Source organism: Heterocephalus glaber, unplaced genomic scaffold (genome assembly GCF_053883595.1).
Source record: "Heterocephalus glaber isolate CG9 unplaced genomic scaffold, H.glaber_assembly_v1.0 deba00000122, whole genome shotgun sequence".
Taxonomy (NCBI): Eukaryota; Metazoa; Chordata; class Mammalia; order Rodentia; family Bathyergidae; genus Heterocephalus; species Heterocephalus glaber.
In genome coordinates, this window is record NW_028258138.1 from 9,043,495 (window position 1) to 9,068,243 (window position 24,749).

The 24,749-nt window shown below is 43.8% G+C and overlaps 1 protein-coding gene and 1 long non-coding RNA gene across 5 annotated transcripts in view; one reads left to right on the forward strand and one right to left on the reverse strand.

Annotated features, from left to right (window-relative positions):
- Rcan1 (regulator of calcineurin 1) overlaps nucleotides 1-24,749 on the forward strand; it is an 81,162-nt gene that overhangs the window by 49,586 nt on the left and 6,827 nt on the right. The window contains exon 1 of one of the 2 annotated variants that reach the window (XM_004842341.4): nucleotides 21,899-22,085. The exons of the other annotated variant lie outside the window; for it this stretch is intronic. Within the exon in view, the coding sequence (XP_004842398.1) occupies nucleotides 21,999-22,085 (87 nt within the window). The 5' untranslated portion in view covers nucleotides 21,899-21,998. Of the gene's footprint in view, nucleotides 1-21,898; nucleotides 22,086-24,749 lie in introns of those variants that run through there. 2 annotated transcript variants of the gene reach the window in all.
- Nucleotides 12,082-21,934, reverse strand: LOC147830331 (uncharacterized). 3 transcript variants are annotated; one of them, XR_015451819.1, is made up of 4 exons: nucleotides 21,457-21,770; nucleotides 20,835-20,953; nucleotides 18,851-18,966; nucleotides 12,082-16,571 (listed from the first exon to the last, which is right to left on the reverse strand). It is a non-coding gene; the product is annotated as an uncharacterized LOC147830331 (long non-coding RNA). The 3 variants fall into 3 exon arrangements; XR_015451817.1 differs by lacking the exon at nucleotides 12,082-16,571 and adding an exon at nucleotides 21,777-21,934 and having other exon boundaries at nucleotides 16,578-18,966; nucleotides 21,457-21,645; XR_015451811.1 differs by lacking the exon at nucleotides 12,082-16,571 and having other exon boundaries at nucleotides 16,578-18,966; nucleotides 21,457-21,751.

Below are 24,749 nucleotides of genomic sequence, written 5' to 3' on the forward strand. Positions count from 1 at the left end.
TTGTAATCAAACACTTATTTGGGATTTAGTGTGAAGATTTTACCTAGATTTCTGGGTTTTACATATCATTCCACTCCACTTTTTATGTGGAATAACCTTCATCAGAATCATTTCAGGAAATGAGAAAAGTAGGATACGGTTATGAGTCAGCCGTGGAAAACTACAGCATGGAATGAATTAGTCAGAAGAAATGTTTCAGTGGCCAGCTTGAGCTGTTGAGTATCAGGAAGTGGTGTGACTTTCCATGATTTTATGTACTGTAAATCATGTGCCATCATGCTCCAGACACCTGGAGTCTTTTCTTTTTTTTGGATAAAATTAACAGGTGCCAATGGAGTAAAAACTACCCACGCCTTTTCAGTAGTTGGTCATCCCTGTCATCAGTTCTTAGTTCTTACTGCACTGGGGACAGGGTCATTTAGCTGAAAGCCCATTGAGGCCACTAGGTCAGGTTTGAGGAGTCGTCTTCGATGGGAAGAGAAGTGGCATCTGTCTGTTTTTTTGGTTTCTAATTTTCTCATACCTCTGCCCTCTTATAAAGCTGTGCCATTTGCTGTCTGGAAGAACATTGCTTCTCTCTATACCATGCATGTTTTAGCAAGGTAGTCCAGAATTCAGGATAAGGCAGTTGTGTTCCAGTCTTCTCATCCTGTTAAAGAGAAACACTTATGGAAATGGGGTGAATTAAAAGTTTGAGTCATTTGAAGTTCATAAAACTCATCTCTAGAGGAAAATACTGGGAATATAGTCAACCACTAAAATTGCTCATGAAGGGAAATAAGTTGATTACTTTATTGGTAACTTAAGTCAGTTTACATATGATCAGGTCACCCTCTTTCCTGTCTTTTATGATGGATAGCTACATAATACCTTAAATGATTATAACTTGGTATGTGTGGTGTGATTTCTTTGTTTTAACCAGCACATCTAATATAATAATTAAGAACGAAGCCCATGCGCTCGTAGTTACATTCCTGTTGAACATCCATGAAATCCCCACTGATTCTGATGCCCTTGGCAACCTGGTAAACATTTTCTCTGAAAAATATCCTGCAAACCAAGTGTGGCATTTGTGGGAATCTGGCAAGCTTCTGGTGGAGAATGATTGGTCCAGGAGTTAACCAGGGATAGGTTCATGTTTCCACCACATAGTGTCGCTTCGCAATCAGATGGTAATAATTACATGTTCCTCCACCTCGACCCCAGCCCAATGCCTTTCAAATTTCATTATGCATAGGAGATCCTCAGGATCTTGTAAAATGCAGGTACTACTTCAGTAGCTTTCAGGTAGGACCCAAGAGTGTGCATTTCTAGATAGCTCATAGGCAGTACCTTGCTGATTCAATAACTATAGACTGTGAACTGAATCTGGAGAGCTAGCAAGTAGCCAGACCCTAAAGGATATCATGGCCTAGTATCAATACAAATCTCTTTTGTGTCGAAGACCTTGAATTTCCTTATGTCACATTGCCACTCTCCCCAGCTGGACTCCCACCTGTCCAGGATAGAGAGGAATCCTGGTAGGAACATAGTGTGAGTCCTCAGCCGGGAAGATGAGAAGGGCTTTCACCTTCTATACCGAACTGCTTCTGAGCTTGCAGCTGTCTGACCCAAACTCCACCAAAGCCTAGCAAAGACATGGTGATTCCTTTCTCTGTTGACTGGACCCCTCCTTGGTGAGGAAGACTTCTAGGACTATGGGTCATCTAAGCCTTCTCATGAGACCCACAAGTCCTGCTCTTAAGTCTATTGGACAATGCTCACCCACTTACCTTCCTCCTCCAGCGTGCACTGAAGGATCCAAGTTCAGAGGGACGAGAAGGGGTCTCACCTTTAGTGGCAAGGAGCAAGATAGTAGGAGTTGAAAGAGGAAAGTTTCAAGAGATCTAAGCTCCTTTACACTCTGAATTAAAGGAAGAATCGAGAGAGTGTTCACCAGCCTAATGGCTCCGAGCTGTTGATTTCAGAATCACCAGGTGTCAGAACATGGGTGTTGGACTAGCTATAGAAATTACTCAGCCAAAGTGGCAGGGCTGTTCTCTGCTCCTCCTGTTTCTCTTGATTGCCCCATGGAAATAGGTTAAATCTTCAATTGCTTATTTTATTACCATGGAATTTTCAAATAAGCCAGCAAATCAGCATCATTATTTTAAAATCCTAGGAAACATGATTCAGGGTTTGTCATTATTTTTTCCAAGGAAGAAACGATTATAGATATTTTCTGCAAGGGTACATTGCTGTGACTTTTTCAGTTAAAGCTAGCCAGAAGGCCTTCATACATATCATTTGAAAAGGAACTGTGTTGAGGACATAAGAGTAAAAATAGTTACTATTGGCATGTGTCTATTTGGGGTGTTTTTTCTTGGTGTGATGGGTGCTTTTGAAACCCTTTCTACCATTTTCCTTGGATCTTCAGTTTGGAAAAAAAGAGGCCCATTCTAGACGATTGCCAAGAATGTAGCATTTGAAAAGACACATTTAATTACTGTCACAAAATTGCTTGTCTTACTTTATCAGCATCATTGAGTTTTGTGGTTTTATATACATTGGAGCTTTTTATGGCCTGGTATTCAATTATAGGAGGATATGAATTTCATCAGATCTCTGATAAAGCTTTGTGAACCCCAGTAAACATAGCTGAAGGTAGCTGGTGGGCTCGAGTAGGGGTGGACTGGAGCCATCATTACATTCCTGTCTAATTGTTTCTTCCAGAGACTTTTCCTGGAAAATGTTAGGATTGTAGATAGAATCTTGGGTTTCTGCACAGCCCTTGTATATGGAGAAGGGTGGTAGCTCAAGAGGGGCACATTTTGTGTTGTTATGTGCCTCTTAATTTGGAGGCTGCATTAGTTTATTAAGGCAGCCATGATACATGGCACGGACTAGGTGTTGTGCAACACACACTCATTTTCTCCTGTTCTAGAGCTGAAGTTTCAGGATCAAGATGTGGGCAGCATTGGTTTCTTCTGAGGCCTCTCTCCCTGGCTTGCGACAGCTTCTTACTGTACCTTCACATACTCTTTCTGGTATCCCTTTGTGGGTCCAGATCTCCTTTTATTACAGTGACACCAGGCAGATGCACCCACTCGAAAGGCCACGTTTTGCCCTAGTCGTGCCTTTAAAGGGCCTACCTTGAAATTCAGTCGCCCTCTGAGGTACTGAGGTTGGAGCTTCACCGTATGAATTTTACAGGGTGATTGTAGTTTAGCACGTAATAAGGTTTGTAAAAACAACTTTGAATTTGCAGAAGTATTTGTCGGACTCAGGTCTAACATGATCATGCATTTTTTTTTTTTTTTTTTGAGGGTGGTTCTGTCTTTATCTTAGCAGGCAGATGGCAGATCGGAAATTTTGCTGTGAAAATAAGAACTGTAACAATAACATTTTCTAAGTGATATTTTAGACCGTAGGAGAAGGTGTGTACTGGAGAAGTCATTTTGAAAAATACATCCAGAGACTAGGGAGGACCTTTGTTAGTTAGAGCCTGGGCTGTGAGCCTTCGTTCTCACATGTTCTACCGCCAGTAGGAATACCTGGGGTGGAAGGCCACGGGGGCCTCGCCTCACATTTGTGTCTGAGCCCAGTAGCTCCTGGGGTCAATGTGGGTGGTGAGTGGCCCTATGGGACCATCAGCTCCTCAGGGAACCATGGCATAGTTGTCTCTGGGCCCCAGCAGCTGACTTAGTCAGTATTTGGCCCATGGTAGGTATTCAGTGAATAAATGGATAAATTGATAACACTGGTGAATCACTTGCCACTTGCCTCCCTTACAAGTATTTCAGAAGAACACCAGCCACTGGGGAGCCTCCTCCTGGTCACCATCATTGTCCTCCTCCACCTTTGCATCCCATCAGGGACAGCTGCCGTGAGGCCCACCAGTGGAATTAAACCCTGTTTTGCTTCATATGTGTTAGAAACGAGACAGTATGGTGCAGTCTCATTTGAACCTGGACTAGAAGGTCAGAGCACCACCCTGCTGTGAGACAGTATCGATTTTCTAAGTTTCCCACCATAATTTGTCCGTTTGGGGACTTAGGTACTCACCACAAATACTGATCTTGAGCAGCCACCCCGAATTATCTGGTAAATGCATTTTCAAACTACAGATCAGTTAGGATATCACCTAAACCACCAGGGTGGAAAATGAACATTGTTGTAAAAGAAATAAAAATATGTATTAAAAAGTCACAGATTAAATTTTAGAAAATGCCTGCATGGCAGAGTTCACATTCTTTAACAGAAACTACCATAATGTGGCTACTGCTGTCTGACTCTCTTCTTTCACCCAGTGCCTCTGAGGGCCACTGAGGGCATGAGTCAGATCAGATCATACCAGCACCCAAGCCAAACATGTGTGGGTACAGCACCTTAGTCACAGGTCAAAGACCGTCTTTCTTTCATCAGATAGAATGGAGACTATGAAGAGCGTGAGTAACAGAAGGCAAAGAGAGAGGAGCTTCAGTATAATTCTTTGTTCATAGCCCAGCACCCAGCAATCGAAAGCTCACTAGGATCCTGAGCCCATGTTTCTTCCCTGATGTTTGACCAGAACAAGCCAGTTCAGCACCTGGAAAAATTATCAAACCTGCATAAAATAAGAAGCAAATTGACAAACGAAACAAGGAGGAAAAGCATGCATGACATTGTAATTGCTTCATACACTAGTATAGACTTTTGCTTGAATTTACCATGTAAACTTAGAAGAATAATTTTATCTACATGATGTTAGGAATTTAGCATTCTTTTACCAGTATATTTTGCACTAAACATTAAATTAAAACAGGTTTTTAAATTTTCATGAATAAGGTTTCCCATTAAAATAAGTATGATATTAAGCAATATATCAATTTATATAAATATAAAGACAAAGTTTTTTAAAGACTGTAACAGTATATACATAGTTTCTCAATAAAACTGTTTTAAATAGAGCTATACTTATATTTAAACAATGTTAATACTGTAGAGAATTTAACTCCTAAGCATGTACCACCATCATTTTTATCACATTTACCCTTTGTAAAACTCCACTGTTCCAGCTTTCCCAGTTGAAGAGGACATTAGGAAATCAGAGATGCTCTATTTTATTAGAACTGATTTGATTATTTATATGTTAATTCCATAACTTTTTAGTCATCCAGCATGTATGTGTCCATGCAAAGCAAATTTCATATAGCTTTGAGAGCTTCTCAGAAAGTAGTATCATATAGTTGTTAAGAACATGGGTTTAGATTCCACAGACTTTGTTCAAAGTCCTATCCCAAAGCTGAGTGATCATGGGTGTCTCAGTCAGCTCAGGCTGCTCTGACAGAGTACCACGGGCCGGGTGGCTTAAAGAGCTAACATGTATTTCTCACAGCTCTGAGTCTGGAAGTTGGAGTCCATAGTTCAGCCTGTTGGTTCCCCATAAGGCTTCTCCTCGTCCTGGGTTGCAGACCAGCACCCTCTTGCTGTGTGCTCACATGGCAAAAAGGGAGGGGGTGGGGATCTGTCTCCTTATAAGGGCACCAGTGCCATCACAAAGACCCGGTCCTCACGATTTCATCTAACTCTGATCCCCTCCCCAAAGCCCCACCTCATTACCATCCTTGGGGTTAGGGCTTCAGCGTAAGAATTTCAGGGGGACAATTCAGTCCATTGCAGTGGGAAAGATACCAAATTTACCACATTCACCTGGCTTCTGTGTGACAGTTTTTGCCTTTTCCTATCATGACCTACTAGGGTGTATTCGCTTATGGAGCAGGAAGCAGGTAAGGGTGTGGAAAGAGTAGGGAGCACATGGTACGGAACGAGCAGTAGGCCGAAGTGCAGACCTGCCCCCAAGAAAGACCTTTGCGTGGCTCCAGTGGCCGTGCCCTGATCTCTTGGGCACGTGGGAGGGTCACTCCGGATGCCTCAGAGGCTCAGTTCTGGGACGGCAGTGGCTGCATCCTGATGGGACTTTGTGGCCTTTTGTGTTCCAAAGAAAACACCGCTTACAAAATCACTGGGGACCTTTAACCGTGTGGACTTTGCGGAGTAGGGTCTGGGGCCGTATTTATTCCTGCAAGTATGTTCTTGTCATCTAGTCATTTTTAATTAGTCATGCACTTGTGACTCATCATTTTCTCCACTTTATTTTTTTTTTTCCAGATAGGGCATAATAATAATGGGTCAAGCGCCTTAGACCTTTCCTATTTCCCTTTTGAGTGGGAAAAAACATGCTATCTTTCCACATTTGAAGTGGAATCGAACATTTCTTGTAAAATATACATCTCAGGGAAAAACCCATTGCTATTCTAAACTTGCTTCCTCTTATTCTGGAGTTCCTGGTATGCTGGCTGTTATTTATGGCTTATGACTTCCATTTTCTGAGTGGGAGAGTTGTAATTATTTGCTTAATCGTGTGGGAGAATGCAGTGTTTATTTTCGAACTTCAGAGACAATCTTGCTTCTGAGGTACAATGATTGTTCTTTCTTGTCCACATTTGCATTACAGTCTTCATATCAGCTTCTAAAATAAATAGGAGGTGGATACCTGTGACCATATACATTAGCAGCATTATTGGAATTTTTCAAATAATATGATTATATCAGTTAATGATTATTAGTTATAGCTTTTTAGTTTTGAATAAAGAAAATTGCTTCTGCATTTTCCAAAATACCCTAATGATAAAGAAGAAACTGGTAAGCATTATGATAATGCCAACATTTTAATGTTATTTCCTCTTACAGCCAGAAGTTAGCAAGTTTTTGGCTCGCGCACAAGAAATGTTGGGAGGTGAGACATTGTGATTAGGTGAATTTTTTAAAATTAAAAAAGAAATAGGCTGGGGATTTAGCTCAGTGGTTCCGCCGCCTGCCTCGAAAGCACGTGGACCCGAGTTCAATCCCCAGTACCAAAAATTAAAAAATAATAAATAAATAAATAAAAATAAAATTTTGCTTGATGTAGTTTCTAGCCATTTTCTAAGTGACCGAAATGTTTATGTCCATTTTATTTGAATAAATCTCTTTTTTTAGTGTCCTTCAGGCGGACAAAAAAACATTTCGATTCTCTAAATTCTTTTCCTGTGAGATTGACTGGATCTTTCAATACGACTGCATGTATGTTTCAACTTTTGAGATGCTGACACTGTCAGTATCTCCTCTGGATCTGTTTGAAATGACAGGTTACAAAGGAGCTCTGTATTGAAAGAGGTCATGCTTTCCTGTTGAACAAGAAATTAAATGAGTGCATTTGGTGTGCTGGGCTATTCTTAGGATGTTAGAACAACCTGCTTAATTTTAGATCCCAGAGTTATTATTCTCCCAATGTCTCCTTCAGGGAAATTCAAAATCCCTGGAGACATTCGAGCTGCTGCAGTGAATGGGGGAGACCAGCTGGCATTTGGCAGGAGAGGGAGAAAGAACCAGCAGGAAGAGCAGTCTAGAAGGCACGGCACAGGGCACACAAGGAGAAACTGCCGTGTCCCACACGTCCTTCTGTTGAAAAACACTGAAAATTGTGAGGACCCCCATGTTTGGCTGGCTCCCCCGCTCACACCGAGCATGCGCACTGCCTCCTTTCACCCATATTCCACCAGGCTGCTTTCATCAGAAACCACAAGGAGCCCGCAATATACTTCCTCATTTCCAAAATGACCTTCTAGTTCCTGTTCCAGTCAGTTTTCCATGGGGGCAGCACTCACGTGTCCATGGAAGAATCTTTCTGTAGCAAATGTCAGGCTGGCATTCAGACTGTTCTCCATGGGGCCAAGAGTGTGGGCAACACAGCTGCTGACCACACTGCCTACAGTGTAGTGCTGTCATTGCCCCAGGGCGAGAAAGAAACCATCGGTAACAGGGTGGGGAGGACTGAGCCCTCTTCTGTGACTGGCTTCTGGTCTAGTTTGCCTGAGGCAATGCCGTGCATGGAGAAGCATCCCATCCAGCCTGCACCCCAGTTGTAGGCAAGGGGTCAGGGAAGGTGGTTCCGGCAACTGAGGAGGAGAATGTTGCTAATACATGATAACGTGAGTCCTGCAGGCCCACAACACATTAAAACGTCTCCATGGATCTAGCCTAACTACTCCCTGTCCCTTCCCAAGGACAGATCTGGAAGGTTACATCATTCAGGTTCTAGGAGCCCACTCCCCTCCTCTGCCCACAGACACTTTTAACCCCCTAAGTGTGCATCCCTCCTGCAAGGACCTGCCGTGGTACTTCCGAGAGCAGCTCTGTGTCTCATTTATTCTCTCTCTTGAGACTCAACAGGCCAAGGACAAGGCTTGGAAAAATGCTTGATGAAAAGTCTGCTGAGTAACTTCAATCCAAAAATCAGGTTTTCCCCCAGTCATTTCAAAAGATTGAGCTTTTTTTCTCCAATTTTTTTTTTTATAATGAAATGACCTGGTTTTTTGTTGGTTTTTTTTTGGTACTGGAGATCAAACTCTGGTCCTTGTGCTTGTGGGGCAGGGAGCAGAACCACTGAGCTAAATCCCCAGCTCCAATTTTTAAAATTGTGGTGAGATCCATGTAACAAAATTTATCATCTTAGCTATTTTTAAGTGAATTCAATGGTATGACACCAATTTATTTTGTCCTAACCACCTCTTTTTAGGTCTATATTCTGGAATTTGATAGATAGCTCAGTCATTATTAGTTTGTCCATTCAGGCAACAGATAGTCCCGAGCCATCTCCTGGGTGCTCAGAATGAGTCTGGATGTGAAAACATGGAAGTTCATTTTCAAAAGATAAACCCTGGAGCCACCAAAATTGCCATCTCTACCAGCAAGGAAGAAAAACACTAATGGAGGACTTAGTGCCCACATCAAGCATTAAGGCGTATTCTGCCTGATAAGTGATATTTACATTGTAAAAGTAGGATTGAGCCCGGAGAAGATGTGGGAGAGACACCAGGCAAAGGAAATAGCTCATGTAAAGTCCCAGGCCCTGAAGATAGTGAGCCAGGACAGTGGAGCTGAGCTGGATGCAGGAGAGTCAGGACTTGAGCTGTGAGGTAGCTGGAGCAGCTCAAGGCCCAAGAGCTGGACTTTCCCGTGGGAGCACACGGAAGCCTAAGGCAGACCTGCTGTGTCCCCACAGCCACTTTGAGAAAGTCCAAGAGAAGAGCTGGTCCCGTGTTTATAGGATGTCTAGTGATCAGTCCAGTCTTAATATCTGAAAAGGAAAATCTGGAAGATCTTTCTCTCTTGTGCTTTTCAAAACTTTTAAGAATGTATCAGAGGAGCCTGACGATCCCAAAGACATCTTATGAACACGGCATAGTCTAGGCAGCTCCCGCTCCCAGCACTGTGCTAGGTGGGCGCGGTGGTAGTGCCCATGCTTGCACATGCATCACAGCCACCTGGAGGGCTTGTTAAAGAATTTCTGATTCTGTAAATACGTGCATTAGTTTTCTGTTGCTGTGCAACACATTGGAACAAATTAGTGGCTTGCATCAACACCATTTCCAACCGGTCTGTGGGTCAGAAGTCCAGGCATGCAAGACGGGGTCCTAGGCTCAGGTGTTACGAGGCTGGAGCCAGGTCCTCAGCCAGGCTGCATTGCTGTCTGGAGGAGACTGCACTTCAAAGCACATTCAGATCCCTGTTTGCTTGCTAGGACCATTCTTGCTCCTCGAGGCACTAGAGTTCTGTGCCATTTAGCCTCTTTATCTTCAAAGCGGGCAGTGGAAAATGTTTGACATCACGTCTCTAATTTCAAAAAGAGCCTGGTCCCTTTGAAAGGCTCTCCCTGCGTGAGTACTGTGCAGCGTCATCTAATCATGGGAATAGAATCCATCCTAGGCAGCGTCCCGTCCCAGGGTGGTACAGGACATGTAGACCAGGTGCCAAGATCTTTGTGGCCACTTTGGGATTCTGCCTACCACAGTACATGGGCAAGAATTTGCATTTCTCTGGTGGCACAGATGCTGCTGCCCTGGGAACCACAGTTCTACAACCTTTGACTTAGATTGTTCCTACTTTGCAGAGGAGTGTTCTGGGTAGAGGTAATATTCAGAATATATAGCAATTCTACCTCCTGGGCACTGGCCAATCAGAATGGCTCTCAAGCCAGTCAGAACAGGTTCTGGCTGTGAATACCATTGTGATCATCACCCTGGTTGACTGAAGATCTTCAAGCAAGTATAGGCCGCAGCCATTGTTCACGTGCAAGTCCAGCCGACACCTGAGCCCAGGATTTGGACACGCCACGTGCTAAAATTAAAAAGAAAATGCCATGCCCACCTCCTCCCAAGCTAAGTCAAGAGGAAAAGCAAAGAGACATCAGTTCATTGGTTATAAAATCAGTCTTCTTCTGAACATTATGTTTGCTCAGTGCCCTGTAAAGCCACCTTTCTGAAGGTTAAAGTCTGTGTGAGTTTCCCATTGCTGATATAACAGATTACCAAAACAATTTTAGTGGCTGGAAACAACATGGGCTTATTGTCTTACAATTCTGAAGGTCAAAAGTCTGAAGTTAGTCTCTGCGGGCTAAAGGCACAGTGTCCTGCTGGCTGCCATTCCTTCTGGCAAGTGTCCCTTTCCTTGGCTCTCCCTAGCTCCAGAGGCAGCCACCTTCCTTGGCCCCTGGCCCCACATCCTCCAACCTCTGCTTCTGCCATACTGTCTATGACACAGAGCCTCCTTCCTGCCTCCTATTAGGACCCCTGTGATCACACCGACCCCTGTGATCCACCCTGACAATCTGTCATCTCCCAATCTCAAACTCTTCAGCCTAATGGTACCTCTGAGGTTCCTTTTGTGACCTACAGTCGCATATCACATGTAGTGGCGATTTGCGCATGGTCATGTTTGAGGGGCCGTTATTCAGCTTTCCTCACAGTCTGAAGCCCACATTATGCGGATCATAGCAGCGAACACTTTCACTGGGTTCCCTGTCCAGGTGCGAGATGGCGCTGCAGCCGCTGCTGAGGGAGGTACCGTGATTGTCTGGACAGGTGAAGAACCTGAAGCACATAGCTAGGAAATGGAGCATTCGCCTGTCCATGGAGAAGTGTCTTGAGAGAACAAAGTAGTTGTGCATGGCTTTGTTTTGTTTTGGTGGCAGCGGTGGTGGTACTGGGCATTGAACCCAGTGCCTTTGTGCTGAGCTACATTCCTGGCCTTTATTTTTTGAGACAGGATCTTTCTAAGTCACTAAGTTGCCCCCAGGCAGGACTCAGACTGTGGTCCTCCTGCCTGTCTTCCAGCGCATTGGGCTAAGGTGCTCCATCATGCCCAGCTGTGCATGACTTTATGACCTCATTGGGAAGGCACCAGGTGCCCTTCGCACCGCGCGGTATCAGTTGAGGCACTCACAAGGCCCTCCGTGATCAAGAACAGGGAGCTACGTTCTACCTCTTGATGGGAGAATGGTGAGGTTCTGCAGCAGCAAATGGGATGGGAGATGGTGTTGCAGCTGTCTTTGGAAAACTCAGTCGGCCGGAATCGGAATCGTCTGTCACAGTTGCCTGCAAGGTCCCACCGCAGCGCACCACACAGAGTGTACTCCCCACGCCTATTTTGCGTACATTGTTCTCCAAACCCAGGTTTGGGTGAATGATCTCATAGACAGTTTTGTCTAATATATTTATTTATTTTGATGCTCTTACTCAGCAAAATGTAGCCACGTGTATCACATGTATTGTTCCTATTTTAAAAATAAAGGATTTCCTGAGAAATCCAGACCGTAAGTTAATAGCTGATACTACTTAGCTGACATCATCCACAAATGCAGGTAATCAATCAAAGGAATTTGTTCGAAATGAATTAAGCAGATATGCCCTTTAATAATAGCAGTTTGTTATTTGATTCTGCATGAAATGTGAACTTTCCTAATACTTTTTTCAAGTAGGAATGAGAAAATCAAAGAATATATCCTTTCCTATCCATTTAAAATCTAACTCTAGTCTTCAGTCTTTTATCCACAGGATTTTTCCCATCTGGACCAGTTGGATATGGAGATAAGATCATTACCTACAGGACTAGCCTCAGTAGTCACCACCCTTCACCCCAATATCCTAGGCTCTGAGCATCTGCAACACAAGGAGAAGTCGTTTCTGTCTTATCGTGTGAGCTGCAACCACCCCCCACCCCCCCACCCCCCCACCCCCGTCTCCCCAGCTGCAGTGTCAGGCCCCAGAGGGACAAGAATTGTGTCTTAGGCCTTTCAGAGCCCTTCATAGAATATTGTATGCTACACTGAGACCCTGGTAATGGCTTAGTGTTTCTTGACTTCTCTGACTCTGAGCCTTTTGAAGAAATGGCCATAGATTGCTCCTCTCTCTGTCTCCAGTGAAGAGTCAGGTACTTTGCTGCACACATATTCACAAATGTTTATGAAAGGTTTCAAGTGTTCCACGGTCTGTGGCTTGGTCTCCCCTTAGTTTAGTGGAGGAAACCAATTAAAGTGCAGTAAATGCTAAGAACTAGAGGTTCCTTGTATTACAAGAATGTGTAATAGAGGTAATTTGACCCAGCCATGGATCCAAATTGGTGCACGGCAGATCCTTAAATAAATGGTGGTTGAGTGAATGAATAAATTCATGATTTCCATCTAGAATTTGAAGGCTGTTGAGTGTAGGTGCTTGAAAAATACACCTTCTTTCACCTGCATAGGCAGCACCCGGCCCCAGAAGAGCGCACCTGCCTGGGGAATTTTCCCCTGTAACTGACTTGCTGCCTGGAATTTCCCCTTAGCAGTGCATTCCTTTGGGGTTGAGACTTTGATCTCCAGAATTTGCTGATTAAATATAAATTCTCTTGGAAAGCTTTATACCTTAAACAGCTGTCATCATTAACGCTGTAATGGGGAAAAGTTTATTGGCTAACATTCTAGTCTTATTAGAAGGGAAATTCCAAGGAAAGGGCCATACAGGAAGAAAGGAAAAGGGCCAGGATATGATTCTGTAACAGCAAGAAGTATGGAAAGTCATGCAGATGAGAAAGGAGTAGATGTAGGGACGTGGCAGTGATGAGAGAATTGGGTAGTTTCACGCAGAGAAGGTGTGCGGGCTGGCCGGAGGTGACTCGCAGTGCCCAAAGGGCAGGTTTCCAAAGAACACTGGCTCTTCTATGTTGGCCACCCACCCTCCAGAGTCTGCAGAATGGGCTCTGTGCTCTGTGAGTTCCACTCACTGGTGCACAGAGCACAGCCCAGCCACCTGTGGTGCATCCCAGGATAGAATAAGTGACTCTTGGCTCGTACACACACAGCTGTCACTGTCCTACGCTCAGCCAACACAAGTGATTAATTGATTTTACTACATAAAGATGGTCAGCAGGAGAAATTATCAAAGAAAAGCAGAAAAAATATTTTCGGGTGAAATCCCTTTTTTTTAAAAGTACTTTGGCAAGCAGTAGAATTTCTTCAACAGCTGGCACTCCACAATATTAATGGGTTAAAAACACCAGGTTTAGAAACTGTGCATATCAGACACAGTACAAAGGCCATAGTACCAATTAAATACAGTGCAAACAAATTAAGGCCATGACACTAAGCCACTGTTAAAAAAAAAAAGGTGGATTTTCCTTCTGACTAACCTTTAACCTTGCATACTGTGTGTTAACCACGTTTACCTTGGCCATTGAAATACAATGCTAACTGGGGGGAGGGAGGGAAAGCAAAGCCTTTTCGTTACAAAAGTGATCAATCTTTACTGTAGAAATTCTAGTAAATCCAAGTAAGCAAGAAGGAAAATATTGCAGTCTTTCTTTCTGTACTTTTATATTCTTTTCACCAAAGTAGTCACAGTATTGCTTTGTAACCTGCCTTTTCCTCTTAAAAGCAAATCTTGAACATCTCTCTCCTTTTTGCGGGGGGGGGGGCTCATGAAATTGTTTTCACCTCTTTACTGTGAGTGGCTCTGTAGACCATTGAATGGATTTAGCTTATTTATTATACGGTCACAGTTGGGTATTTCAGTTGTGTAGACAACCATGCAGGGGCATATTGCATCTAAATCTTTGCCCATGGCCATGGGAATTTCTTTAGAATAAATCCCTAGAAGTGAAATTGTTGGTTCAATACATAGCGTTTTTAGATGTCATGGTTTATAATGCACACTTAGAATGTAGAGTATACTACTTATTTTACCTGTATTTTAAAGTTCTTTACATGGATAGGTGAGCTAATGATTCAGAACTGAAACAGCAGTATGTGCATTGCTTAAAATTTATCAAATTTGTGAGTGATTTTAGATGACTAACATTGGGTATAAGTCTTTGGAGACTTCTAATTCCTTAAACTCGTGTCTTCTTGGTTGGTAAACTTGCTCAGTTGGTTGGTTGGTCCAGTGGACACTGTGACAGGCCCCACGCTCCTTCAGGAATAAAGATTTGTCCTCTAACTGCCTACAGCCACCAGCCCCTTTGAGGATTCCTCAGCTGAAGTAAGCCCCCCTGCCAAGTTCTTCCCTCTTCTCAGCGTAGCTCCTGTCCCACTACTGGTATGGGGTGGGGGACTGTCAAGTCCATCCCTCCTGCTCCAGTGACAATTGTCCCACTCCTCAGAATGCCCACAGGGTCAGCAAGGCCTCCATCAGGACCAACCATAGCTCACTGTCCCTCTGCCCAAGCCTGCTGTCTCCCTCCCCTCCCCATTCCTGGGTAAATCCCTGCTCCAGATTTCCGGTTTCCGAGCCTGGAATCAGCAAAGGCTGGCAGGTTGCTTTGGTTGATTCAGTTGCTGGCTGTATACCAAGGGCAGTAGCACCACCGTGACTTTTCTCCGAGTCAAGGAGCCCAGAGTAGCTCAGACTAATGGAGAGAGCTTTTTAACCCTCTAATTTCCTGTCTGTTATTTTCAACAGAAGACGACTGACCAAACTGGTCCTAGATTTTTACAAGGCTTAAACTGCTATCTTCTAAACCTAGCCTTTTAAAAAATGATCTTGATACCCTCACCTTGCACATACATCCAGAACATCTTCCTGGGTCTTCTAATGCTGGTTGTAACAAAACTTTTCTACCTCCATGCATCATGAGCTAATTCTGTAGAGATTTGTAAATGTCTGAGAGGCCTGATTCTCAGCCATCCTGACTGCCTTCCTGGAATGGCCCAGTCATTCCTCACTAAGAGTTGCTGAAAAAACCAACGGTAGTATCTGTACATGAGCAGAGTCAAGGTCATCCCTACAACCACCACTCACCATCTCTGGCATTTACAGTATAATTTCCAGAGTGAAAGAGCATTCCATGGATGCCCAGGGAGTCACTCCAGGGGATGTGTAGTACCCATAAATAAATTTTGAAATACACATTTATATGTTTGTAAATATATATATAATACATACATACATATACATGTATGTACAAAGAATTGCTATGTGGGAGAGAGGTCACACTTTCTGAATGGATAATTCGGTATAGATTATTTGAGGTAGAACTGTGTGCTAGCTGCCAGTACCCTTAGTACCTCAGATAGTGCCTGGCTGTAGCAGGTACCTGATTTATTTTGGTGAATTGCTCAGTTAAGCCAGATGCTGAAAATTCAAATGCCTTTACAGTCAATCAGCAATGGAGGAGCAGGTGTAAAATCCCAAGAAGCCAGGAGAGGACTGGCATTGTAGAGCACTGGTTTCCCCCCAGGGAGTCTGCTTAGCTAAAGGCACACAGGGCTGGGGGCATGTCGCCAAAAAAATAAAAATAAAATCAGAAATTCAATTTCTGTATGAAAGCTTGCAATTTTTAAATATTGAAAACTTTTCTATGAGTTCACAAGGAGTAGACTACCCAGCCAGCCTAGGACTGGTGGAAAGAGGTCAGCTTCTCTGTCTCAACAGTCTGGTGAAGATGAAAGCCATCTCGGGCCCTTAATATGAACACCCAGATTTTCCTGGTGAGCGGCTTGGCAGGGCGCGTGAATGTCCAGGTGCTGGTGTGTCCTTAATGTGTTGTCTCCTAAGGACATTTTGAAGCACTGTGTTACTCGCACAGAGACTTCCTCACACGACTGTCCCACTGCTAAAGAGCCAGCTAAGGGAGTGTGAGTGCATAAGGAATGCCATGCCAGGCCCTGGTGGTGCCTCTCCTACTCAGATGTGGAAATAGGGTGTGTGGCTGGTAATGGAAACAGTAGGTAAAAGCACATAACACATTTCTCCCCGCACTTGAGGGAAAAGAAAAGAGAAAAACCTATTTCTAAGCTGACTCCTGAGTTTTAAATCAGGGTGTGGATATAAAATCTGCTTAGAAAAGTTGTTGAGACCTGTGTTTTCTGTCTGCTGTTGAAGATGTACAGATTTTGATCCTTCCTGCCTGTTCTCTTTCCTTTCTTCCATGAACTTCTCACCTTTTGATCTGCTGAAGTTTAGACAGTTGCCTGCCAGCTGGTATTGGTACAGTGCTGGTGCATCCCCAGCCCTGTGCCAGGCTGCTCGGGAGAAGCTACCAGAATGAGCCCCGGCCTCGGAGGTAGAGGGACTTGTGAAAGCCACGTAGAACTAGATACAGATAACCAGGCGCTAGTGACATGAGGTGCCGGGCTTGGTAGGCCATTGCCAGCCCAGTCCTGGGCCTCAGCTCTTGCGCAGGACTCTGTCACTGCAGTATTGTGCCACTGGCTGAGAACAGCATCAGTCAGAGTCAGTAATCAAAGCAAGGTGGGTCTGGAAAGAAACAGACCAGAGAGAAGAAGGAATGATTAATTAGGGTGCTTCGGGCCCCAGTGATCTCTAAATAAATGTTACCTCCCTTAATCCTCAACTGCTGGTCTCCAAGTGATTAAGTGTAGTTTTGATTTGCCTGCGGCTATTTCTTCATTTTAAACATTGCAACCAGGGCCTTTCCAAGAAGTTCCAGAGGGTGGTTAAACTTTATGTACTAAGGAAAGATTGAGGTAATAAGGAAACAAGAGCTAATAGGGTTCCAAAGCACAGAGAATTTAACAAACAAGATGAGATATGCTGTGACTTCTGTCTTTGGGAATATATTTTTCTACACATTCTTCTTCCCTCCTTGAGATTGGTGATTTTCTTGTCTTTGAGACAGGGTCTTACCCTGTACTGCGGGCTGGCCTTCAGCTCAGTATGAAGCCCAGGCTGGCCTCAAACTTGAAATCCTCCTGCCTCAGCCTCCCAAGTGCTGAGATTATACAGGAATGCACCGCCACACCTGGCAGGATGTTTGGTTTGTTTTTTGGGGGGTTTTTTGATGATGATGATTACAATTTTTCATTATGTCCTAAACTTTGACCCTGATTGCCATTCTGCTAAACTATATGTTAATGTTTTAGCCTTTTTGCCTTTAATTATCATTTTTGGCACTGGCATAAGTAATCCATTCCTATGAATTCTGGGTTATCCTCAAAAAGCAAATTACATCCCTGCCTTCTTGTACTAATTCGTGAAAAGAATCAAGTGATATTTTAGGCTTCTGTATGTTTTTCAGAGTATCAGAAATGTGCCAGCTTGAAGGTTATAATTAATGTCACTGCTTCTGGTCCCCACAGAAGATTTTGCTTATTACACTTAAAAGTGGTCTTTTTAATTTCAGATTTAGAATTCTTAGTTGTCATCCTCTATGATTGGAGAACCAGCATCTCCCTTTTTGCTCTGGGGCATTCTCGTTAGAACCCCTAAACCCCATCAGAAAGGAGAGTTTATCTTTTCTGCTTTGTGTTTTCTTTGAAGCCCTGGCCTTTCCCTATGGCCTAGCAAATCTGATCAATAATTAAGCAACACTAAGGGTGATAAACCCCTGAGCCCATTCCCTGATTACTCTTAAAGTGGCCAAAAATAGAAATCCCTCTGAAGAACCAAGAAGAAAATTGTTTCTCCTGTTTCTTAACTTGTATCGTGAAGGAGCCTACTGAAAATGGGGAGTTAAATCTCTGCCACCTAGACAAATGGCCTCCAAATGTTTTTGAGCATGAACCTCAGTGGTAAAACATTTTTGAGAGCCTCTGCCAACCATGCATTTTCTCTCTAAATGCTGTGCACATTCTGCTTTACCCCGGGCATCTGCACCATAAAAATAGGCACTTAGGCGAAGACAAGGTGAGCATCCATCAAGATGAGCATGTTCTTCCCTCATCTGAAGGCATGTGCTGAACACAGCTGCAGAAGGCCTGGAAGAAGAGCAGCAGTGCCCTGGAAGCGTTCCCATGGGGCACCCCAGTCTCCAGTGGGCAGGCGCCATCCAGGTCACGGGCGTCCTGCAGACCCCCGCACCTCAGAGATTGTGCCTGGCACTTGGGCACCACACTGACCACAAGGCAAGTGCCTTCACCAGTGCTCTGCCACCACCTGTGTAGCACGGATGGCCACACCGCCCTTTGATTTCCTGGTGAATCCTGTGGCCCATAGCCCTCCCTGTGAACTTCTGTGAATGTCAGTGTCTTTGACTTCCCCGAGCATTTGTCTGCATCTCCAAGGAGCTGCAGGATGAGCAGAGTTGTCCTCAAAAAGCATTCACTATGGTTGTGAGATTACCAGGTAGGAATCCATCGATGATGCCAAGCAGACTATGATGTGATTCTGGGGGTCATCAGAGTTAGAGGAAGAGTGACCTTTGTGGTGGGCTTTGAAGGATGAATAGGAGTTTTAGAAGTTGAAGACATGAGTTCTCGCTTCAGTTAACTAACAACGCTTCTTAGACTGGGAAATGATAAAGATGAGTAAAAGGACCCCATGTATTTTCCATTTGAGGAACAAGACTACATTGTGAAGAAGAAGGCTGCAAATATTAAATAACAACACTTCAAAAAAGGGTTCTCTTATCTCAGAAGCTCAGAGCTTGAATAAAATGCTAAGTTTCATTAGCCTTCAAGAGAAATATGCTGACACCTCTTTAGTGTGTCATTTTCCATTTTCCCTCACGAAAGAGCTTTTGCTGATGGCTTCATTATTTGTTCCAGCCTGCTTTGTGTATCCAAGTCCGAACTCACTTTCTCTGGTCAGTTGGTTTGGTCACAAGTTTCACAGCACATTCCTGGCGTGGTCGTCAGCTCCTTGGGGTTTCTGATGGACATGCTGAGGTCATCCCGATTATGCTTTGGGAATGCTATAATGGGAATGATGGAATTCATCAGAAACCTCAATTTTTCCTCACCGAAAATAGCAACTTCTTAATGCAAATATACCCTTAACTGCTTGGAGTCAGAGGAGAAAAATGCAGGTTAAAGAGATTCATTTGTGATTTTTATGGTGTAGATGGAAGAAATGTAAAACCCCCAAAGTGTGGAGTTGACAGCATTTCACTTTTTTTTCTTTTTTAGCTTCTGGTTTCAGTTTTACTGTCTTGAGTACAATTTTAGTGTGTTTTTCAAGAGTGTCAATGAGACTTTGCTATGGGCACTTCTTTCTCCAAATCATTCCCATTCGACTAGAAACAGAATCAAGAATGTACTTGTCTCCCAAACCACAAGGAATATACAAGTAGGAAAGTTCACTTCTTTAATACTTGCTTTGGATCCATTTTTGTTCTCAGTGGGGAAAAGACACTGTTTACAAAGTAAATTCTTTTGCATGGGACATTTGGAAATCCAAGCGAGTGTGTAATAGACAGAGAAAGGCGAGACATCTCTTAACAAGAACTAGGAGTTGAGGAAGAATGAGATCAGCGCAAAACAGTGTCACCTCCACGTACAGGGACAGGTGCCTCAGGAAATCCAGTGTTCTCCCCGTTGCCGGTCACGGGTGTTGAAGCACCACTAAGGAGCCCGCCTGCTCAGCGCGGCACACTGAGAGCTTGAATCTGCCCCTCACCCCCCTTGTCCCAGCCAAGGAAACCCTCTCAGGTGGCAGATCCTAGAGCTCCTCCCTCCTGGTCTTGATCTCTGGCACATTTTGTGACCCAGTGATGTTTTTTACCACCCAGCATCCATTGCAGCCTCCCTAGAAAATGGCACCCATTGTTTTGTTCCTGATGTAAATGTGGAAGAGCCCATTGGCTAAATTAGAGTCAAATGGTGCTGATCTGCTCCCTGTGGTACAGAATTACTTTTGCATGGGACCTTGGAATTACACATTTTTTAGGCTTTGGGAGCAGCCTCGCGGAAGACCTGCCTTTCTATGAGTGAAGACAGTTCAACAGTCTTTAACTACCTTGCTACTTTCTTTGGTATAATAAAATTGTAAATTCCACTGACCCTCAGTGTTGTCGCAGATGGACAGAATGTTCCAGATTTGCCTATGAAACTATGAAACTGAACCGGAGCTTTGTGTGATGATTTTTAAATGGAGAAGAAAAAGAAGACTATGAAGTTAGCCTCCTCTTGCTCTCATGATCACTCTTGAATGCTCTCTGCCACGGTGGACTCCAGGGAAAGACAGAAGGAACCAGCCGAGAGGGGTGCAGAGGGAGGGGACTTCTGGGGGGGGGGACAGGACGCGCTGCAGGCTCTGCCCCACCACCGCGAAGCACTACCATACCACCATTCCCAGGCATTTGATGTGTACCTGTTGCTCACAGCATTCCGGACTCTTTTCAGCTTGGGAGTTCTGCCTAATTTGGTGAAGCAGACACCGTAACTGGTTTCTTACATAACCCTCCAGTTGGCAGCAAGGCCCAGAGCATTGAAATTAAGCAACACTCACTCACCCAAGAAGACTTTGCCTTCCTTTTCTCTCTCTCTTTTTCTTTTCTTTTTTGGAGGGATAAAAACACTGCTTTGTTTTTTCCTCTTGAATATATTCTTTTTAATTATTCGCTAACTTTAATGATGCTTTGAAGTTTGGTTTTTTTAATGTGAATGAGAGGGCTCTGTTTGGTTTTGGAAGCTTATGAGCTGTCCCTGTGTGACCCAGAGAAGCATTCCCTAGAAATACTTCAATAACCTGAGTACTTCTAAACTGGGGGGAGTGGAAGGACCTAGGACCAAGCTGCATAGGATGGAAGCTGGTAAAGTGCTGAAATGTTATTGCCTGGACCTTTGAAAGAGCTGGAGTCCATCTTGCATCTCTGTGTGCTCAGACCAGGCGTCTTGGGGCAGGAAGCTTGCTGAACTGGCTTTTCGATTATAGCGTACACTCTCTCCATTCTTCCTTTCCTGTTAAAAATAATAATAAATATTTAGTCTGTGAGTCTCTAAGCAAGATCTCTTAGTGTTTCTTTTCCTGATTTCTGAGGCTAGATTCTCTAAAATGTTTTTGTTTGGGGGTACTGGGAATGGAACCTAGGATTTACTGCATGCCAGGCAAACACTACCACTGAGCTTCATTCCCAGCTTTCTAAAATTTTGTGGCTGTGCCTGAATTTAGTAACCATTAGAAAATGACCCAAGTGTTGCATATCCCTAGTTTTCAAATGAAAATCCTACCATTGTTTTAGGATCTTTCCCTACCATCCCTCTCTGGATTCCAATAAGAATTGGGACATTTGTCCAGTACTTCAAATTGAGGGGGAAAAATAATGTATTTCAAAATGAATCCCACTTTTTTCTTTAAAAACAGCACATTGACCAAGACAGATTTCAAAATGCTTTTCTTAATGCCCCCAAATGAAACACTGATTTAGGCTTTCAGGAAATTACAGGGGTCCAGAGCCACTCACCAAGACTTGAGCTTCCAAGATCTCCCCAAGCCTTGAAACTTGCCTGGAGGCTAATTGCTGTTTACTGCCGCCTGAGACCTTCCTCCTTTTTCTTCTGTAACATTTTCCATCTCGAGAAGGGTCGTCCCATTCAGCCCGGGAGTATGTTGTCTGAGTGGCTGAATGGAATTACTACCAGTGGAAACTATGCTGCAAGAGGGGTGGATAAAGCAGCTGCAAAGCAAACCTCAGCTGTTTTTTCCATCCTCCCCAAGCAGAGTTAATTAGCATAGGGAAAATGACTAAGGTGTTGACGCCACCTCTTTCCAGTAGAAACTTACACTTTGTCCCTGTCTGCCTGTGAGCATGCAGGATTTGACTCAGGAATTTGCTGTCCAAACAGGATGCTCTGGAAGCTGTGCTTTTTTTCCCAGGGGGCCGGCCCTTGGTGCTTTATAAGGGCAGACTCCAGAAGGGACTCACAGTCCCTTGGAAAGAAAGAGACTTCGCTTGGGGCTTGAAGGCGGCGTGGGTCCCTAGAGCTTTCCCTATAAGAAAGCAGGATGCATTTTAGAAACTTTAACTACAGCTTTAGCTCCCTGATTGCCTGTGTGGCCAACAGTGACATCTTCAGCGAAAGTGAAACCAGGGTAAGGCTTCTCCCATAATGTGGCTTTCGAGAGTTTTCAAAGCATTACTCGGAGTGGGGACTATTAACTGAAATACATGTGGGTGGGTGTGGCTGTCTTGTGGGGTTAGAGGTTTTGAAATAAATCCAGAGTATTTGGAGCTTTGAATATCAAAAGCTGTTGCCTGAGAAATTAACTGTGGAGGAATTTTTAAAGATCTCAATATTTGAAAACATTCAGGTTCCGGGACCACTTGACTAGTAAGGCAGATCTGGGGGTTTTGTGTTTCTCGTTCTGTGTATGTTGGAAGTCGTCTTTTTGGAGGAAGGCGTCTTCTGACAGTGGATGTAAACTTTTACAGCTACGGTTGAATGTAACTTCATCTTAGAAAAGAAATACTGTAAATTTATTGTGTGTGTAGTAATTATAAGAGCCCACCTGCAGCTTGGAGATTTCTCTGGCTAGAAAAAAATGCAGCCATTGCAAATAATAAAACTGGATAAATAATTCAAGTGTGAGATGCGGCTTCTGGGCAGAAGCCCTCAATGAAGTAATTAGCATGATTAGTAATTTTAATCACTATTTTTGGTTTTTTTTTCCTCATTTGTTTGAAGTGTAAGATATTTTTCATCAGTAGCTACCCAGCTACCTAACTGATCTTTAATAATATTGTGTGTGAATGAGTATTATGTATGTTCTGTTTGGGGGATGAATTTATGTTCTGTGCTTTGTATCCAAAGACATAGGGTTTGAGTGAAGATTTTTTTTTAACCAAGTAATAGCTTCATAATTGTGTATGAAGTTTGTGAGTTGGGACCATGATTTCTGAACTAGACTATAGATCACACTCTATGCATGAACATACTACAAAATCAGTGTGCCTATGTGAACCTTATGTGAGTTAAATCATTAATTTATTTTTAAGTAAGTAGAGATGCCGTGGAACAACTATAATGACTACATTCGGGTATTAGAACAAATAAGATTATTTTATAAGAGAATGATGTAGTAATCCAGACTTAAGAGATACTGAGTTCTCTGTTGTTATGTCCCCTGACTTGTATTCTAAAAATATTCATCAAAGTCATCTCTCCCAAATTTTGAATCATAACTTCAAAACTACACAGTTGGTCTCAATGCCTATTGATGAGGTCATGCGAAATTCCAGATTCACCGAGACACCTTATGCCAGAACCTTGCCCGTGCCAGGAGAGGTGGGAGGACCGAATGGAGTAGGCAGCTTGGTAGAATCTGCTGTCAGGCAGCTGCGTGGCGCCTTTCCATATGTGCCTCTACAGAACCCTCCTGGAAAGTCACAGGAACATTGCTAAGCTGAGGAAAGGCCAAGGAACTTTCGGAGAGCAGGCCATGAGTTGCTTCCACTCCCCCTAACCACTTGCCTAGTAGCTAGAGCAGTGATGGTGAACCTTTCAGAGCTTCCAATGATACAGATGGCCTGCTGTGGCACATGTGCCTTATGTTCCCCACCAATGAGCTAGAGGATACTGCTTTCCTACCTGTAGCCCCATCCGGGAGAGGCACAGAGCCACCAGGCCGTCCTGCACTTCTGCTCTTCTAGCAGGGAGGGTTCCTCCGTCACTGGTTCTCCCCAGGTTTCCAAGGGAATCCAGGAGCTCCATACCCTGCCCTGCACCAGCTGCCTGCACCTGCTAGAAGGCACTGCTGCTGAGGATCCAAGCTTTCTGCTGCCACCCACCCCCCACTTCTGCCTCTCATAGGGCCTGCCACAAGCAGCCCTGTGAATTTAGCCTGGAGAAAAGTATGGCATCTAAAAGCCCCTGCTATCTGCTAGTCTTGCCTTTTAGCACTACCTCCTCCCTCTGGTTGGTACCCTGAGGCATTTCAGGGGGAGTCTCCTGCCCCACCCCCAAGGCACTCCCAAGCTGGGAAGTTGGGGGACCCTCCCCAGAGCACTTCCCAGAAGGCTGATGTCCCAGAATTTGAGATTTTTGTTCTAAGAGTTGAGGATGTTCCCTGGTTCTCACTCAGTTATGTAACACTGGAGTGAGGCATGTACCTGTACGAAAGCCAGCATGCAGAAATGATTCATTTGCAGTACATTAATTTTTAAACCAGTATTATTTTAGAGAGTTAAAGAGTAACTGACTAAGATAAACAATCGTGGGAATTTTCTTAAACTACTTCCTTTTAAGAACTGCAAGATTCTTAAATTCATTGTTCTTCAATTTAAAAGAAAGCATTTCTTTTTCCAAATTAGCTACAGTGTTTTTAAACCCTAAGGAAATACTTAACATAGACAATGTGGCTCTGCGCTGAGGGGCAGAGTTAGATCTGGCCAGATTAGGAAAGACTGTACAAACCAGGGATGATGAATTACCAAACTGTACCTCCTTGGAAAATACTCATTCCACTTTAGAAGGAACTTTATCCTAAGAAGGTTTAAGTAGTGTTCATTGTTCTGCTGATGAGATGAATTTAGTAATCTTATCTTCTTACCTCCTTTAAAATCATCTGTATCAGGCCTCAAAAGGGCAGTGTGTTGGGCAGGGTGTAGCTCAGCGGTAGAGCACAACCTTAGCATAGATTTGATCCCTGGCATAGCAATCAGGCCGTGGATGGGAGCGCCTTTTCTGAAGAGACAGGCTTTTCTTCTCTAAGAAGGAAATTAGGAGTTCTTGAAATGATCACTAACTCACTTCTTCA